Source organism: Scophthalmus maximus, chromosome 11 (assembly GCF_022379125.1).
Source record: "Scophthalmus maximus strain ysfricsl-2021 chromosome 11, ASM2237912v1, whole genome shotgun sequence".
Lineage (NCBI taxonomy): Eukaryota > Metazoa > Chordata > Actinopteri > Pleuronectiformes > Scophthalmidae > Scophthalmus > Scophthalmus maximus.
This window is the reverse complement of record NC_061525.1, coordinates 18,477,438-18,495,894: the sequence shown is the minus strand read 5'-3', so window position 1 is coordinate 18,495,894 and position 18,457 is coordinate 18,477,438. Positions and strand designations below refer to the sequence as shown.

At 44.0% G+C, this 18,457-nt stretch overlaps 1 protein-coding gene across 11 annotated transcripts in view; it reads left to right on the top strand.

Annotated features, from left to right (window-relative positions):
• Window positions 1-17,214, top strand: part of zbbx (zinc finger, B-box domain containing) — a 48,176-nt gene extending 30,962 nt beyond the window's left edge. For 3 of the 11 annotated variants that reach the window (XM_035623017.2, XM_047335678.1, XM_047335677.1), the window contains exons 12-21: window positions 1,637-1,758; window positions 1,987-2,039; window positions 3,326-3,537; window positions 3,745-4,593; window positions 6,294-6,526; window positions 8,425-8,560; window positions 11,698-11,856; window positions 14,054-14,359; window positions 14,825-14,906; window positions 16,919-17,214. In XM_035623017.2, coding sequence (XP_035478910.2) covers window positions 1,637-1,758; window positions 1,987-2,039; window positions 3,326-3,537; window positions 3,745-4,593; window positions 6,294-6,526; window positions 8,425-8,560; window positions 11,698-11,856; window positions 14,054-14,359; window positions 14,825-14,898 — 2,144 coding nt within the window. In that variant the 3' untranslated portion in view covers window positions 14,899-14,906; window positions 16,919-17,214. The other 8 variants (XM_035623018.2, XM_035623021.2, XM_035623020.2 and 5 more) reach the window with 8 other exon arrangements.
• Window positions 17,215-18,457: the final 1,243 nt, after the last annotated feature.

Here is an 18,457-nt window from a genome sequence, read left to right as displayed (position 1 = left end):
AAAACCAACACTATATCACTAAGAAACAGCTAATGTCTCCTAAGTATTACAACTTTTATAAATGGGCAGCGTTGCACTTTTATCACCTCTGCTCTTTCTATCGCGGCATGTTTAATAATGCCTACCCTCCAACCATGGTTTGCACTTTTATGAATCCCTCTCCAAACATACAAATCAGTCTCTTTCATCGCGGCTGGAAATTTGCGTTGTACTGAATGAAGTTGTGTACTTACAATTAGTAAAGCATTCATAGTAACAGTGCTTATTTCAATTCTTAAATATACCCATCTTTGTTATCTGAAAAACACAATTATCCACATCGTGACTTTTTTGCTTCTCTTCCACCACTTCAATGACTGTTTTTAGTGATAGGCAGATGCGAGGGAGACACATTGTCTTTGGGAAATGTAGAGCTGTTCAGCGGCTGATAAACTATTCCTGCCACCTGTTCCGAACTTTTTCGAACACAAATGCCGATTGCAACAGGTCGCAGCGCTTCTCCTCCCCTCTCCCGCCTTTGAATATGAAAGACTGGGCTGTGTGAAGTGTGTGTCCATGAATGATGAATGGCGAGAAGCCGCTTTTCTGGCATCATGCCGGGAGCACTGCCCTGTTTTAAATTCTAATGTTCCTGATCTGTCAGACCCATGTGGCGATGTGATGGGAGTGTTGTTAGTAAGAGAGAAAGAGAGAGATACGGAGCTGCCACAGACAGGTAACTTGCAGTGGTAAAAAGAATGATGGAAAAACACAACGATTACTATCAAGGAACGGAAGAGGAGGTTTTCAAATTACAGTGTGTAATTATTGTTGTAGCCAGGAAGAAATAGAGAAGAATTGTAATTACGATATGTGTTTACTGTATGTGCCCAAATAACAATATGAACTCAGGCGATCTGAAAATTGCTTGATATCAACACATGCGCACAAATAATCAAATAGAAATATCGGTCCCATAGATTACTAGAAGTGCCTTCTGTCTTTTGAGCAGGGGGGTTGTGTCGTCTGCGGAGAGAATGCTGTTCATTCCCCGCCGCGTCGACAGCATCTGTCACCCGAAACAAGATGATAAATTAATAAAGACCCAAGTGTGCAGCTCCCTGTGTGTCTGCGGCCTCTGATCTCTGGAGGAGGAGGGGATTAAAGAATAAAATTCCCCCTGTCAAGGGTCCAGACATACCCACTGACTGTTCTGTCGAGAGACGCTGGAAAACCTGAAAAAAGACAAACAGATGAACAGCAACACACAGATCTTTGATTTAGTTTCCCTTTAATTAATCCTTCAGTGAGTTTGTGCTGGGTCACCTTCGGTGCCCCTGACGCATGATAAAAGTTCAGAAGACAAGTTTTTTCTCACCCCATCCTGCGATCTGGTTGTTTGTATAGCCTGCTAGGAATATGGTCGGAGGCGGCGCATGTTGGCAAGCCTGTCGAATCACGTTCACACATAGCGATCAAACGCCGATTTTGCTAAGATCGTGGGACTTCACTTGTAACACTTGACTATACCTATAAAAGAAATGTTTTTTTTATAGCTTTAAACATATCCAAATAACAAATGTCCCTCAAATTTGAACACACAACAGGACCCCCCCTCCCTCTTTCCTCACCTTTATTTGTGTGTTTGTGTTTACAGCTAGGGAGGAGGATTTCCGTCGCTACTGTGCATCATTGTTTGCCGTCCCTGTCACCGGCGGCAGGACTCAGACTCAGATTGCTACACCTGAACCGTGCCTCGTCATAGAAGTCCTGGATGAGGTGAGAAGTGACTGGAGCATTTTATTTCAACAGAAATGTTTTACCTACATAAACGTGCGCGCCGCGAAGCGCAGCAGATGGAAAAACCGGAGAGTGTGTCACACGTCAATTCACAATTGCACACAAGACCTCACAGACAACAGCTGTACTGTACTGTTTGTACTGTATCTTTCTCCTATACTGTCACATTCACATGCTACAGCACTGATGTCTTTTCTTTTTCAACAGAAAAACAGAGACATAAATGGAGTCTGTGCTGAACAGAGGACAAACAACAAAGAGTAAGCCTCCATTTAAAAGAAAAAATGTTTCCCCACAGACAAGCTTATTCTAGAGAAAATTATGAAAACGGTTGTTTTACATGAAAAAGATTGACGGTATCTTTATTTATTATCGATCTGATTTTCTTCAACAATCCTTCAGCTTGTAGTCAAGAGAATATGTACCGTGACTCTCTCTGCCTCCAAGAAATAGGTGTTTGAACTGCCTGGTGAGTGTGGGTGCACAGCGTGAGTTCAAGGTCTGCTTGTCCTGCACCAAAATTATATCATGAATAATTCACGAGGGTCTTAAATATATTGCTCGACCGGCGCGTGTGATGCAATGATATTTCAGAGTTATACATCGCTCGTGCGGTGCCCATCAAGCTGGAGCCTCGACAAATGAAGCAAAACCGATACTTAGTAATGGGAGGGAATTTCCAGCGATGCATGAGATCAAACACCCTTTTTTTTATATTCAGCGTCTGTTGGGAGGGAGAGTTTTAGTTGCAATCGTGTTGCCCATTTATTTCCAGCACCTGTACAGTAAGTTTCATAGAAGTGAATCATGAGGTGACAAACTCAAATTTCAAAGTGTCATGGTAGAGGAGCAACATTTCCAAGCATTGGATAAACTTTGTGTTCCTTTTTGAGATGAGGGAGAAGAAAACGAGTATTGTTATGTCTTGTCACCTCACATCATATGATGCATATTGGTAAATGGACTGTATTTATATAGCGCTTTTCTAGTCATATAGACCGCGCAAAGCGCTTTACAGGAAAGTCACATTCACCCATTCACACACAACGGCATGTGTACTGGCAAAAGCTGGGATCGAACCGCCATACTTCGGGTTGGTGGACGAACAACTCTACGTCCTGAGCCACAGCCGCCCTGACGGTGTGAACACCTTGACATAATACAAAGAGCCGTCTTGTATGGAGCTCAGTTTTTAAACATCACGTGTTGGAGGAAAAAGGTGCAACACAACTGGCATGAGTTAATGATCAGTTAGTTAATCATAGACTGTATATAAAAGGAAGTGCATAAAGCCTGTATTCACTGGAATGACCAGCAGAGGGCGACTCAGCTGGTTGCAAAAGAAGTCAGTGTCTATAGAAGTCTAGGAGAAAATGACCCTACCTCTTTGTATCTTCTTTGTAACCCCCCCCCCCCCCCCCCCCCCCCCCCCCCCCCCCCCCCACATAAACACACACAGATGTGTGTATAATAAAGTATTATAATGACACGTGGGAAGGGGAAGTAATCTAACATGCGGACATGGGGTCCACTATCTCCCGCATAGGGTTCCCTTGTTGAAGCAGGTCTCCAGCGACGGAGGGGCATCTGTGCCCCAAACGGCCTTAACCGGTGTTGGGTCCTCAGGAGTCGGCGTCTCTCCTCACAGTCCAACTCAAGCATCCAGACACTCATCCAGAGCACCAACAGAGCCTAAAACAGCTCTGGAGCTCGGTCCACCCAAGCCTCAGACGTCAAAAGCCGAACACGCAATGAAATGTAAGCTGTGTCTTATGAAAATGATTAATATTATGAAGGTGTGTCCATTGCTACATAAACAATTGCAGATGCAGCATGGTTGTAGTCAAGGAAAAACCTAATAATCCTTATTCTGGTGAAAAAACTCTTGTCTGTTTTATTTCAAAAATGTGTGGCCACTTGCCTACAATATCTCATGTCCTTGTATTTGTGTTATCTTCTGCACAGCGTTACCCTCTAAAAGTTTGCCATCACCATGCCCGACTGCTGAGACAACAAGGACTTCACAGACATCAATCAAGACACCAAACTCCAAGTCACAAAAGCCCACTTGTTCCCCCGCTGTGCCCAAATCAAAAGCTCACCATGAAATCCCTAACTTATTATGCTTCCCTCCCCTATTTCCGTCTGATGTGTCTCTGGCTGGTACCAGATCACCGCTACCCAAAGAGCCTCTCTCCCCTTCTCCATCTGCATCCTTCTCGCTCAGGTCCAAATCTGCACTCTCACCATCAAGCTCTACTGAGGTAACTTTGTTTCCTGAAGTTCGCCATTCAACCCCATTACGACAACGCTCGGACTCATCTCTGCAGCCAGAACAATCACAATCTTCCAATTTATTTCAAGAACCAATCTCATCCCCAATGCTTTCTCAATCAGCACCAAGCAATCTGGAGGCCCCGGAGCAATCCCAGCATTCCTTGAGTGACCCAGACTCTTTCCTATCAGATAATGAACTCAAGCTGCCGCAGTCTTCCGGGCCAAACCCACGACCAAAATCCCTGGAACCAACGCAGTCACAGACAAACCCTGCACCGTTTAGCACGGCTGTAAAAACCCTATCAAGTTCATTTAACCAGTCCCCGTCAGAAGTAAATTCTAGAGAAAAGTCAACTCCATCATATGGGGATGCTACGGTTTATACGTCTTCTCCCTCCTTCTCTGGTGACCCTGAATCAACCCATCAAGCTCGGCAGGATACAAAGTGCATCCCATCGATTTCATCACATCCCTTAAATGTCGTCCAGAATCACCCTTTCACTGTGAGAATGAAGGAGGAAGAGGAGCTATCAATGGGTAAGTGAATTGTAATAACGAGCTGTCAGTTTCCGTGTGTGTGTGTGTGTGTGTGTGTGTGTGTGTGTGTGTGTGTGTGTGTGTGTGTGTGTGTGTGTGTGTGTGTGTGTGTGTGTGTGTGTGTGTGTGTGTGTGTGTGGTCTTTCGCAACAGATCTCAAAATGTATATCGAATTTGGGGCAATGACAAAGACTGGAACATCAGGTGCTACGCCTGCCCCCGTCAAGAGTTCCCTGTTTACTTAAATAACAACATGCGCAAATCAGAAAAAAAATGCCCTCCTTCATCCTTTTCATCCAATTTACACCTCATATAATTAGCAACTCTAACTAACATTGTGTTATTTGGAAAGAATAATTCCACCTCTGCGCAGCATTTAATAAAAGATTCATGGCATGGATATTGTCAAGGTTGGGCCCTGTTATAATTTCACCTGCTTACAGTTAGGGAGGTGGGAAAAGCGAGGGAGTCGCGAACATGAAAGGCTTCAGGGTTTCAGGGTTAGACAAAATTTGATGTCGGTAATGGTTATGAGCAAATTTGAAGGCAAATATGTATTTACTGTGTATGTCCATCCATCCACTGCATTACCAGATCCCCCAGAATCATAGTAGTGTCTCATACATTGATTTGATTTGGCATTTTCAGGACAGTGTTATTTGTGGAGAGCAAACAATAATTTGCACAGGCTAATATTTGGGTTGCATAAAAGTAAAGGCAACACCAATGTTTACATATTTTGAAGCACAGGTCTTTGCAGTAAAGACATTCCTGATAGAACATATTGTCATTCTTCATTTTGCCCGATCACAATTCTCACTGGTCAGGGAGTTCATATGAATAAAAATGCTTGTGGCATCTCGGCAATAATGGCTCTTCCTTTTATTCCACTGGGCTGTCAAAGCCGATTTAGATCAAACCATAATAATAGTTTCCTTGTTTATTTTTATAATGTGGTTTATAAGTAAATTCCTGACACAATACTGTAACAAACAGGAAGGTAATTACACTTTAAAGAACGGCCCTGAATTGCACGCACACACACACATTTTGTCCCCAAGTGGACAAGCACCAGTCTTTCTTCTGGAATTTGATAGTCACACACACTTTTCTATAGGTACTTTTACCCAAAAGTACTTCAGACATACATTAATGTGATTTGTTTGAAATGGATGGGCATACAATTCCAACTTTAAGCATTTGTGTATATGACACATGTTTATTTTGTCATAAATATCAGAGTGAACTTGTGTGTCTTTAGAATTAAGGATTGTGCCAAAATGTGAACTTAAAACGGAGAAACCAGTTCCCTCCTTTCCTCTGTTCATCCATCATCTCTGTGGTTCCCTTCATCCTTTGCATCCTTTACTTTGCTTTGACCAATGTGTCACTAAACGCCCGCTTTGTCAGCTCATTAGAGCTTGATGCGTGGGTGGAAATGTCAAGGACACTTACATTATTTTAGATTTTTTGGGGGATATAGAGTAAAATGTTGCTTCAAGGTGGTTCAAGGCATGATAAATAGTCAATGTGCTATTACCAACTACTTTCAAAGTTGAGACAGTTGTTTGATCCTTATGAATACAATGTGTGTCATTTTTAGATCATAGTCATATTTGTTGAAAAAAATACTGCTGGAATTATAATAATAAGAATTTTTATTTTCAAAATATATTTTAAAATATCTATTTTTCATGAAGACAGTGGAGATGAAATGTCCAGCGATAGTCTGGATCTGGCTTCACATGACGGAGGCTCTTCAGATGAAGACGCACAGATGCGCGGACGTTTAACGAGACGGAGATCCAGAGAAGGAGAGCAAGGGATTTCTGCCACGTCTCATCTCGGAGATTCCTTTGTTCCTGCACATGCAGACGTAGAAAAGGATCTGCAGACTGATGAGCCAGAACGGCTGTCAGAAGAACCATACACGGTAAAATGTTTTTATATTCCCACATACTTTCTTTGCTTCTTTGACGGGGGGAACCTTCGGCCAGAGAGATTAAATAGCACCATTTTTCTCGGGGAGCACACGTTTTACCCAAGGAATGTTGTACGTTCGTAGGGCTCAACTGTAAATACGTTTGTAAGAAGTTGTCAAGCTGACGATCCGCGAGCGGAGTAAAAGATTTCACCGTGTAGTGAACTTTTCAGCCACACACGAGTTTCGATTGCATAAAAATTTAATTTCTTGGCTGGGTTATGATTTGTATCATCACAGTAGTGAAACGTATTTTATTGCCAATAAATCAATACTAAAATTCCCAAATTAGACTGCAATAGAATATGCCCGTTTGCTAACGCTTGCCTTTGAAATATTAGGGAAGGAAATCGAAAGGAATAAATGGGCAACTTTTCAAAGTTGTGGAAGTTTTAGAACCGCGTCATTACACTGGACACAATTACGCCATAGAACGAGAAAAGATCTGGCGACGTACAGTTAGCGTTCCTCATTGTGGCTGACCTGATCTATTAGATAACATTTGTATCACACCTAATTGCTTTGCATTATTCATCTATTGCGCCGAGACACCTAGGGCTGTGGTGTTAAAGAAGGTGCACGCCACCGAGAGAAACGGAGTGGATTAAAAAGACACCCCCGTGAATGGACCCGAATGATCTATCAGCCATTTAATGGTATGAATCCTTTATACTGTGACAGAGGGCTGAGAAAAAAAGGAGGCAGGCGGACAGAGCTTTATTAAAAAGCTGGAGCAAAATGAGGTTCATGATTGTGAAGATGGTGGTTATCTGTGGCCTATGGACCCAAATCAAACTGCTCCTAATATGATTAGATAATGATTAGGTAATTTTTTTTCCCTCTGTCTTTGGCCCCTTGCCTCTTTTGTCCTCTTTGTATTTCTTTCACTATCTCCACCTCTATATCTTCCATCTTTTTGTCTCTATTTTCTGTCCCCTTTGCTCTTTGCTTCCTCCTTTTTATCCCCTTTATCCGTTATATTCCTGGCAGCTGTAGCAAACTGCTGCATCATCTTTGTTATGTGCAGACAAAGACAATTCAATTTTTTCCTACTACTCCGTGTCATTGTGTTTGGCCTCTTGCTATGTCATTGTTATGCCCCGTCTTCCTCCTGTCATTCTCCGTCCTCTTCGCGCACCTTCCTCAAGGAGGTCATGCGGGAATACCACGCGTGGGAATGCCACATGCCTTCCTCCCCATTATTTCCCGGGCCCGTCTGCAGTGTCTTGCGGCGCCACAAATGGCATGCAAATGCATCAGATGTAATCTCGACTGAACAGAGCCTCCCCTCGCCTTACGCCCGTCTCGCAGGAGGACACTTGCGTGGGAAGATCGGCGGGGGCCCGCCGGGGCGCTGTGAGATGCTCTCGCCAGCTCCAGGGGTTAATTAAAAATCAATTCATCAAGTGGAAACAAAGGGAACGGCGAGAGAAGGGAACAGTCTCCAATGAAATAAGGCGGCTCATTAATATGCATTTACACAGTCAAAAATTTAAAAAAAACCTACAAGTTTTAACACACTTACTGTACCTGTCTTAATAAACGTTCAATTGAGATTGTCCTTTGAACTGATATTGTTAGGATGTAAAATAAAGTCAAGCTATGAGACCAATGTATTCATTCTTTATTCCCTTGTACTTTCTTCACTCTATTTTCATGTCCCTCCCTTCTCTGTGCGCCCAGCACACCCTTCATCCCATCCTCTCCTCAACCCTCTCCATAATTTATTTCCCCTTCCAATAACTTCCTCCTCACACTGTCTTTCTGCCTCGCTCCCTCCACTTATTACCTTTCATACCACTCGCTCCCTTCCTCCTCCCATCGCTCCATCTGTTTCCATTTCCTCTTAGGTGACGCACAACTGGAGTGCTGGGTCTGGATCAGAGCGATTGTCTAGTCTGCGGGGGCTCTCCCCTCGCAGAGTGGATTTGAATTCTGCTCACTCTGACACGCCAGAACACACACACTTTGACCCAGGCTCAACAGGTATGTCAACGGAAGTGTTTGAACGTGCACATGTGAATTTTCATGCACTTTTCTTTATTTCTTTGTTCTCAACCGGCTCGTGTTTTCCTATAAACTACAAACTGTTTCCCGTGCTCCAAGTGATTAGATTGTAAAGATTGCCTCCGTGTCCAACTCTTGCCTGGAGATACTTTCCAATTTGCAAGCGTTATTCATATCACAAAGGCCTCATAATAGGATTTAGAACAAATATGTAAAAACGTAGAGCTTACAAGAGAGATGAAAATGAGTTTTAAACCCAGAGGAGTGTTGGCTTCTTGGTGAAAAACGAGAGATGGGCGACAACACCGATAATTTACTTCTGGTGGGTCCACGGGGAGCTTACCTAAGATTCCTATTCATTTTTAGTGTGTGTGTGTGTGTTTTGTGTGTGTGTGTTCTCAAACTCTAGGTGTTGTTTATTTCTTGAAGTGAAGACAGCACCGCCTGCACCCCTCATATGGCACACAAATGTTAAAGGCCTGTGTTTCAGTGCAATGTCCTTAATTTTACAACAGTTCTGAGAAAAAAACCCTTTTGATTTAATCTTTATTGAATCAGGCAAACTCATTTTACACAGAGCCCCGGCGCAGTTCAAATTCATGGGGAGGTTTTTATGCCGTCATTATTTTTGTAACTTATGTTTTATTTCCCTTTATATCTATTTCATTATTACCAATCATTACCCCTTGCCTGCGGGTAACTCCACAGACATTTCGTTTCGTTCCGTAGCTCAGTTTAGGATCATTTTTTTCCCACTCCTCCGTTCATTTCATTGACAAGTTTCACCTTGAGCTACACCAGACAAATACTGTCGTCACAAGTAGGCTTTAAAAGTCTTCTGACCTCAACTGTGTCTAGTAGACCTTGATGTGGCCAGAGGTGCGCGATACATATTCTCCTTGTGAGCGCGAGCATTCAAAATCCTTTTCTAACTCTGATGATTTGTCAATTGACCTCGTCTGTGAGGTGAGCGCAGACTGTTCAGCGCGGCCGATCGAAGTCTAGCCTGCACCTCTAAAATGTGTCAGAGTCAAAGTAATGATGTCTGGATCCAATCAGATGCTATAAATCATCCGGCCACGCAGGGTGCTCATCGCACCTCGTACTTCTGTCCAAGGCTTGGCAGTTACACGCGTGTGAATCAAAAGGTTGCCCTTTTGATTCGACTATGTCTAATTCTTCTCCCCGAAAGGATCCATCAACATTTCCTCCATTTGGGTCTCAAAGCCCGGCTTTTTCTCTGTGTCATTGTCAAGCCTATGTTAAATGAAAGAGGTTGACAATGAGGCGCACACTCACACACACACACACACACACACGAGGACACACCACTGCTGTCCCCACGCCAGCCGCTCGTCAAAACCCGGCACTGACTCTGCCGCCACCGCTAAAGCTCCAAAGTTAATGAGAGAGAAAGGTTAGAGAGGAGGAATATCACCTTGACAACACTCCACATTCATTTATGTCCCTCCATCCCTCCATCTGTCTCCCTTTTTTTTTTCTTTCTTCTTTTTCCCGGGCAGGGCTGAGGTCCAAAAGGTTTAATATGTCTCCTGCTCTACCTTTGCACCTCTCCCTCCCTTTTTGCTCTCACTCCTTGTCATCTGGTCAGTCGGAAAATGAGGTTGTTAGTGTGCAGTTTCTGCCTCGTGTGCATCCAGTCAGAGAGCGAAAGGGAGAGGAGACAGGCCGACAGACGAACCTCCACAGAGGGAGAGGGGAGAGGTACCGGCACGCGGGGCGGTACGGTGTGCTGAAAAGCAGACAAATGCATGAAAAGACAGGCAGACGGGCAGACGGCCGCCCTGACAGACAAAAGGCGAGATGTGCATGAGAAAGACCAGCAGGCTGACAGAATTCCATTGGTTTCATTTTGAGGCACCTTTAAATCGTTTTGTTTAATAAACAGCTTCAACGGTCTCCTTTTCCTTTCAAGTTGAGTTGAGAATCGGTCCGTCTGACTCCTCTCCGCCTTTCCTCCTCGCAGTTGTAGCTGATTTGTACTAGTTAGCAAACTCTCCGTACAGTCAATGTTATTAATTGATTGGCTAACCACTGGAGAGGAGGAAGAAAACAGCAGTGATTCCATTGCAGCTTGTCAGGATTGGTTGAACAGGCTTGTTAGCACTATCGCTTTGGTACAAATGCTGCTCCTGGAGGGAAAAATGGTTTATCGTATACAATATGATGGACTTAATCTACTTTTGGGTTGAAATTATTTAATCCATAACTGTAACCCAGTTATTTAAATGTTTTTATTCGATAAACAACCATGAAAATAATTATCCCCTTTTCTATAATTGGCACAGAATCTTTATATTATGTATAATATCGCAAAGACATGGCTAAAAAGGTTATTCCATGTGTTGGATCTATACGTAATCATGCGTTTTTGGAGATAGATTGTCAAATGGATGCATTGCCGTTTCTGTTTGCTGGTTATACGTCCAACCGATGGCAGTGTCAAGTATGTTTGGATTTGATGAATCCAAGTATCCATTTACTTATTTTCTTTTGGTGCAGAATATGGAAGTAGATTGAGTAATGGGCAGCTTTTAAAACATGGCAAGGAAATAGAATAGTCGCTGGGATATGAAACACTTTTCAAATTCTTCCCAAGAATAAAAAAAGTTTTAGGTCAACAAAAGCTGAAAAGTTATGGTCATTTGAAAAACAAACAAAAGGTTAACTCAGCTTCTGTAGCAATGGAAGTAATTAAAGCTTTGGAAGTTAATGCAAACAATTCATAGGTTCCCCAACGTGTGTTGATTAATTACAATCCCTTTGTCTTTACCAAGGCAGGGCTGAAACAAACTGCATCATTTGGCATGAACTGAACAGAAGATGAAGTGCAATGCATACAATATGTATGGGGTGCTGGTTATAGGGTTAGGGTTACATGGCAGAGAATCTGCATGATTACTTTACAGAATATAAGCAAATCCATTGAAATACACCAACAGGTCCACGGTACGTCTGCTGCTGCTGACCTCTAGCGACCGTGTACAAAAAGACTTGAACAAATGATGGTGGTGGTTTTTTGGCGGTGTGTACGGCTGTTGAACGACTCAACTTCGGTGTGCCCCCTCTCTTCACCATGTCTCTCACTCTCTTAGAGTCAGAGTCTCCTGGACCAAGCGGCCGCCTCAGTACCAACACTGAGGGACACCTGTTTTTAAAAATGGACAACAACATGCAGGCAACTGGAATTCAAATTCGCTCGGCCACAACTTCCAGGAGAGGAGAAACATCAGCATATGAACAAGCTACATCTGGTAAGTGTGTGTGTGTGTGTGTGTGTGTGTGTGTGTGTGTGTGTGTGTGTGTGTGTGTGTGTGTGTGTACACACACGGAACTCCATTTCATACACAATTAATACACCTCATTTCTGCATATGGCCACACTCTCTTGGCACAGAGTGCTCCAGGTTTCCTCCAGAGATTATACTGTATCAATCTCAAACACAAACAGGCACACACACGTCACATACAGCGCATTTTTTCACTCAAACACATCCCAGGATCAGGAGTCGGTCCAGCAACAATGCATGTCCCCTCAGTGCTCCCTTGACTCCCAGAAAACATTGCAATAATCTGTTTATGCCTCACACATGTAACTGTAAACATCCATGTTTAAATTTGATTTATTTCGTGCCTTTAATCTCTTCTTTTTTTAACACTGTTAAGCCGTTTAGCATGGCTGTTTCTTCCTTAATCTTTCCTACTCTTTCTTGGCACATCCTCAAACTTATACCCATTGATGGAATTCTGTGTCACTTTCCATTCCTTACTCTGTTCATTTGTAGTTCAACACCAAAAGTAAATAGATTTAGGCATTGATATCGACAGGGTGTTGTTAGGTTACTTAAAACCTGGATATGGCAACTTCTCAAATGCCTCCGTTAACATTCGAACCAGATTTCGACATCCGTGGATGTGTATCTGTATATGCCCCTGTCAGCAGTCGTATGGGAAATGTGGTAAAATGCCACCTGGAGTCGAACATGTATATAATAATAATATACTATACCAATATGTTGACATACTAAATCAAATGAAAATGTTCTGGTCATGGAGGCAATGTTGTGCCGGCAAACATAGATACCAAACATCGGCATGGTAAACATTTCTTTAATGTGGTGTTTAAAGACAAAATCAAAAGCGGCCAAAATAGCCCAGGACTCCGAAGGGTTAATATGAACAACCAACTGTGAAACATTATAAATATTTGCCCCGAAAATATCCTTTTACTATAGCATGAAAAGGACAGCTGAGTGCTCAACATGTTTTCAGTCATTTTTAATTCCGCAAGGGAAGCGGAGCACAGACGTTTTTGGCAAGTTGTGTGCCTCGTTGTGCAGCTCCAGTGTTCTGTTTGACAGCGCGCTGGCGACGGCTTCTCGCCAAAACATATGTGCCTTGACTCCCTCGAGCTATTAATGAATGTCTTGAAATAGCTTTTTTGCCTCTGAGCCTCGTCGTCAGTATGGAAACTCCTCCTTTTCAAGTTTACAGCATTTGTTGGGTTTTTTACAACTTTATTTTAGCTATGACGGACCAAAACATGTGTGTTGCATAGATTTTTGCATGCACCCATGCAAAAAATTGTCCCGAAGCAATAGATACATTGCACACACGACTCGAGGAAGATGGAGATCTGACCGGGGAACTCCTGAAGGGGGAGATATTTGGGAGAGATCCGATTTTTTAATCTTTCACTCATTTTACATTTTTAGAATGTGTAAAATAATCCGTCAGGGACTGAAAACTGGATGCATGTCGCATCTGCTTTGAAACGCAAGCAGACTGAGTCAATGAGTTTGTGTGACTTTGCCCTGTACTGCATGTATCATTCCTCATGCTGCTCAGTTTGACGGTGCGCGTGGTTGCGAAGCACTAAGTGGAGGTTCTGTGCCAGTTGAACGACAGAGCCAGGCACCGCGAGGGAGGGATGAAGGGTGCGAGGGGGGGGTTGGTGGTAAAGAGACAATGGAAGATTGAAAGGAATGAAAGACTTAATACTGGAGCTGAAACTGGTCGGGCAGCACGCAGCATGAGGAATCGGTGTGCTGCACACGCGCACACATACGCCTACACCATCATGGATTCTCAATGGGGGCCTCAATGTAATTTACAGTGAGCAGGTGGGGATGGATGTTCAATCTGATTCAATTTGATGTCGCTCGCAGTCGAGTGGGATGAGACACCACCCATTCCGCTAACTGTTGTGTTCGTCGCTGTCTCTCACCTTCTCTCTCTCCGAGCCCCTCTCCTTCTTCCTCGTAGTTTCTCCCGTCTACATCTCCTCCTTATCTGTTTCCTCGCGCTCGCACTTTCTGCAGCTGTTTTCACGAGATTACACTTCACTGCGTGTCATCACATCCACTGTCACATCCACCTATCCATCCTCCTGCGCTGCTACATCGAGCCAGCCATCTCATTACACATGTCTCTATCGTTCATTTTTATTCAGCGTCTAACTGGTCGGGCAAGTCCTCTCCGACTCTTCCTCACCCCGCCAAAACAACCCCAAGTCCTCTCCCGGAACACGTCTCTCCCTGCCTCTCTCATTCCCCATCTCGTCCTCCTCGCTCTGCCTGCCTGTCCCGGCCCACGTCAGGCTCGGAATTGAGCCCAGCATTCCGCCTGTTGTCCCGGGCGGCCCAGCAGATCACGGAGAACTGTGGCGTGGACCAGACGGGCTGCGGGGACTCTGACCTGGACACAGCTGCACACACGCTCTGCGGCCTCGAGCAAGGACTCCCGCTCATGGCCCCGGGTACAGACGCGCCAAAAACACTACAGACTAAGGCGACATCCATACTGCTACATCCTTGCTTTAAAACAGCATTTTAAAACCTCAACCACATCGTTTCCTAACCTCTCCGTTTTTTGCCCATCCGCTCAACGTTCCCCCCGATTTTTCAAAAGAAAAAACGGGGTCAGCAGCAAACTCCGGAGTAGTGTCGTCGCCGGGTGTAAACTTAAGGACGGACTTAGACGCAGCAACAGTGACGCGTTTTGGAACAACAAATGTTGCAGTGCGTGTGTAGCACAAGTCCTGCATGCAAAAAACACCACCGTGGTTTGATCAACATCTTACTGTGCATTTGATCATGATAATCAAACACGGCTGTATCGGCGGCAATCGTCGTAGTGTTTGAAGAAGTATGAGCTATTAAAGTAATCATGGTTTTTCAAAAAAAGGGTCACAAGCATAAGCCTCCTCTCATGTCTATTTCGGAAACAGGGACGCATCGGGCTTCATCGTGTGGTGAAATGAACAGTGGAAGTCGAACTCAGCATGGGAGTCAGTGACTGACACGGTGGGTAAACACACACACAAACACAAACACACACAAACACTAAACTTCAACTAAACTAATCTGATAACTCTGGTTGCTGAAGGCACACAATGTGCATGAACTAATCCTCATGAGTACACTCAAGTCTGTACGTTATTGTTACTGGAAGTGTTAACATGTCGCCGCGGCGTGGCGCTTAAGAAGAACTATCCACAACTTAAATGTCCCTTCCTGAAAGCAAAATTCACTTTTTCCCCGCGCAGCCCTGGTGACTGTTTCTTTTCACCATGATAGGCATGTAATCCATTGCCCTGTCCACATCCCTACACCCCTATACCATTGCGGCGGTCACCACGGGGGGTAATCCCTCCTTTTTGGGTTCCGTCAGTCGCGCTCGCTGTGGGATACGTGGAGTGTGTAATGGATCGTTAGCCAGCAGAACGACTTTAACTCTGACAGCGTGTTGGGTGTCGGCGGCCTTAATGTGCTGCTTAATGTGTTAATGTGTGTGTGAGGCGGAGAGAGGCGGTGTGTCATATATCAGAAACTGAGTGTTGGCCTGTCCTTTGTTGATGTTTTGTGTGTGTGTGTCTGCATGTAATGGGCATAATCTGTGCCAGAGGCCTTGTGCTGAGCAGAGCTCTGTGAATATCACATTGAGATGTGTAATAACCGGATTACCACATACTACACAGAGGGCTCCCTAAATAGCTCCTTACATCCTTCGAAAACAAACACACACACACACACACACACACACACACGCACACACACACACACACACACACACTGTACATCACCCAGATACACGTAATCGGACTCGTCATCTGAAATTGTTGAATCCTTTTACACCTTGATCTTTGTCATTAATTCACCTCCTCACATTATGCAGTTTTTTTTATTGTAATAACCTTAAGTTCAAAGAAAAGCAGTGACATTTTTTTTTTTGCTCACTTAAAGTGAAATTACAAATTGAGGGTGTTTTTGCACCAGCAGGTCCGGACCAAGGTCCAGACTTAGGTTCATGTCTTTGTAACATTGTTGACATTTGATCCGGTTAGTTTTGTTTTCATATTCCAATATAGGGAGCGCATCGAAGAATTTTGTGTGACATGGACCAAATTAAAGCCCTCGTCGTTTCAAACATTTTATTGTCGAATGTGAAGACCGCAAGCAAATATTTAAGTTGCACTTAATTTTGTAATTTCTTTTCCTTTCTAAATGCAGTTGGTACAGTAAATACTACTCCTTTAATAATAGGGCCACCGTACCATCCTCACAGGTCTCTTACCACCAGGCTTTTCAGACTGTACTGAGTGGTCGCTGCTGTTGCATCCCGGAGTAGATGAATCATATTGGAGTTCTCCTGTCCAGTGGTCTCATGTGGCCATTGTCATACAGAATAATGTTAAAAACCTTAGCTTTAAAAGTCACTATTATGACCTAGTCTACGACTATTCATCTATCCATCTACTGCATCTTCAGTCTTGTCATCTGCTTCAAGCTGCCTGGACGTTCTTTGGCTTTGCCCCAGTCTGTTGGCTTTGGTCGGAGCTTCAGTCGGCGCATACATGCGCAGCAGCATCACATTAATATTTGGGAAGGGGACTCGATTCTTTCATGTACAGATTACACAGCGCGGGATTTCCAATAACCTAAAAAGACGCATTAAACTGTAATGGTGAGGGTAGACATTTATCTTTGACTGTTATTAACCGAGAGACTGAGGTAAATTCACACCATAGTGGCTCAATAGAATATTCATAATGTAATTTTAATGTATGTATAATATGATATTTAGAATTGGACTCAACTGTATTGAAGACTTAAATATATTTTACGGATGACACACTAAGTCCACTTGCAGCTGACAACGCTAAGGATGCACGTCATTCATGTTTCGGGGCCAAATCTATGATGTCTGCATTTGAAACTGGTTAGAAAAAGGTTGAGTCTGTTAAACACTGGTTGGTATTGGAGTGCTTTGTATCCATACAATGTTCTGCCTTTGATTGGTGATTACGTTTTCGCAGGGACAGAGTCGGCGAGGAACAAAAGGAGGCGGAGGAGGCTGCACAGAGAGACCTGCAGTGTGTCCACTTACTACCCTGAGATGTTTGCACACACACGCACTCACATTGCAGAGTAGAGAGTAAAGCGGCAAAAATACACAGTTTAATTTAAATTGTGTTCACATGTTGTCAAGGCTGGTGTAGATGCCCCTTTAACCTCTGAATCTAAATCTGCATAGAACTCTCGTCGTGCAAATAAATGAAAATCTAATGCTTTGAAGAACAATGCTGGAATTTGATTAAAACAATGTTTTGGATTTCGAGTTGGGATTTATCTCTGTATGAATGTGTACATGTTCTCACTGCACTATATTTATGTCACTCGTACACTGTATGAAAGGCAGCTTTGAGATACCCGCCTGTGGATGGATTATCTGAAGGTATACGAAACAAACAATGAGACGGGAAAAGGACGAGTACAGTACGGATCTTCAGCTTTGATTTCTTTGTGTGTTTCCAAGTGTGTGTGTGTGTGTGTGTGTGTGTGTGTGTGTGTGTGTGTGTGCGCGCGCTTGTGTAGGTGTGCTGTCGTTGAGTTACAGTTGGCTGTGGTGTAAATTATGAGGGAATAAGTATCTGTGCCAACGGCTGCCATCTCTCCGTATGTGTGTGCAGGAGTTGGGGAAGATAAACACCAGGCACAGGAATTGGTTTGTCTTCTCTGTAGTAAATGCACAGTTGGTGTGTATGGGAGTGTGTACTGTATAGAAGTGGAAGTATTTTTTCTCCAGGTTTTTCATGCCCACCAGAGCTGCCAGGGTCCTCGGCTGAGTTCACAAACCACCAGTCGCTCGTTTATTTCCAGCCAACGCGCACGTGAGGATCGGGACAGGGACAAACAGGTAAACACAGGAGACCGATCGCTCCTGTGTTACACACTCCAACGCACACAAACTGTTTGAAGCAGCATGGATGTCGAAGATGCCGTGAAGAGTGAGGTTCATTTGTGAACTGTCCACGTGGCTGTGTGTGAATTCGAGCATATGCGCGCGCGGGGGGGGGGGGGGGGGGGGGGGGGGGGGGGGGGGCACTGTTTACTTCAGTCACCGTCGAGGGATGCACAGGTACTTTATTTGACTCGATGTTAATCGCCAGGAGCGGACAGCGAAAGCCCTGTAATCCAACAGCAATCACAGCAAGACTGATTGACAGCACACGGGCGGAGAGAGAGAGAGAGAGAGGAGGAGGACCGAGAGACCCAGCGGCAATGAGGAAGAGGGGTGAAAATGGTAGATTGCTTGTTATTGTGTCCTTAACTGAGTTCATCACTTACTGTTTAGGAGAGGAAAATAACAGAGACACGAGTCTGATGGATATCGAACCGCTGGGCCGGGTTTAACCAACTCTGAGATCCGTGCACCTCTTTCTCTCCCTCTCTCTCACGCACGTGGATACAAACGGACAGAGAACCAGAAAAGAGCGCTGACCTTTGTTGGGTGTTGAGTTGTCTGTGATGTTGTTAATGCCGTCAAGAAAGACAGTGACGGAGGAGGAGTTGAC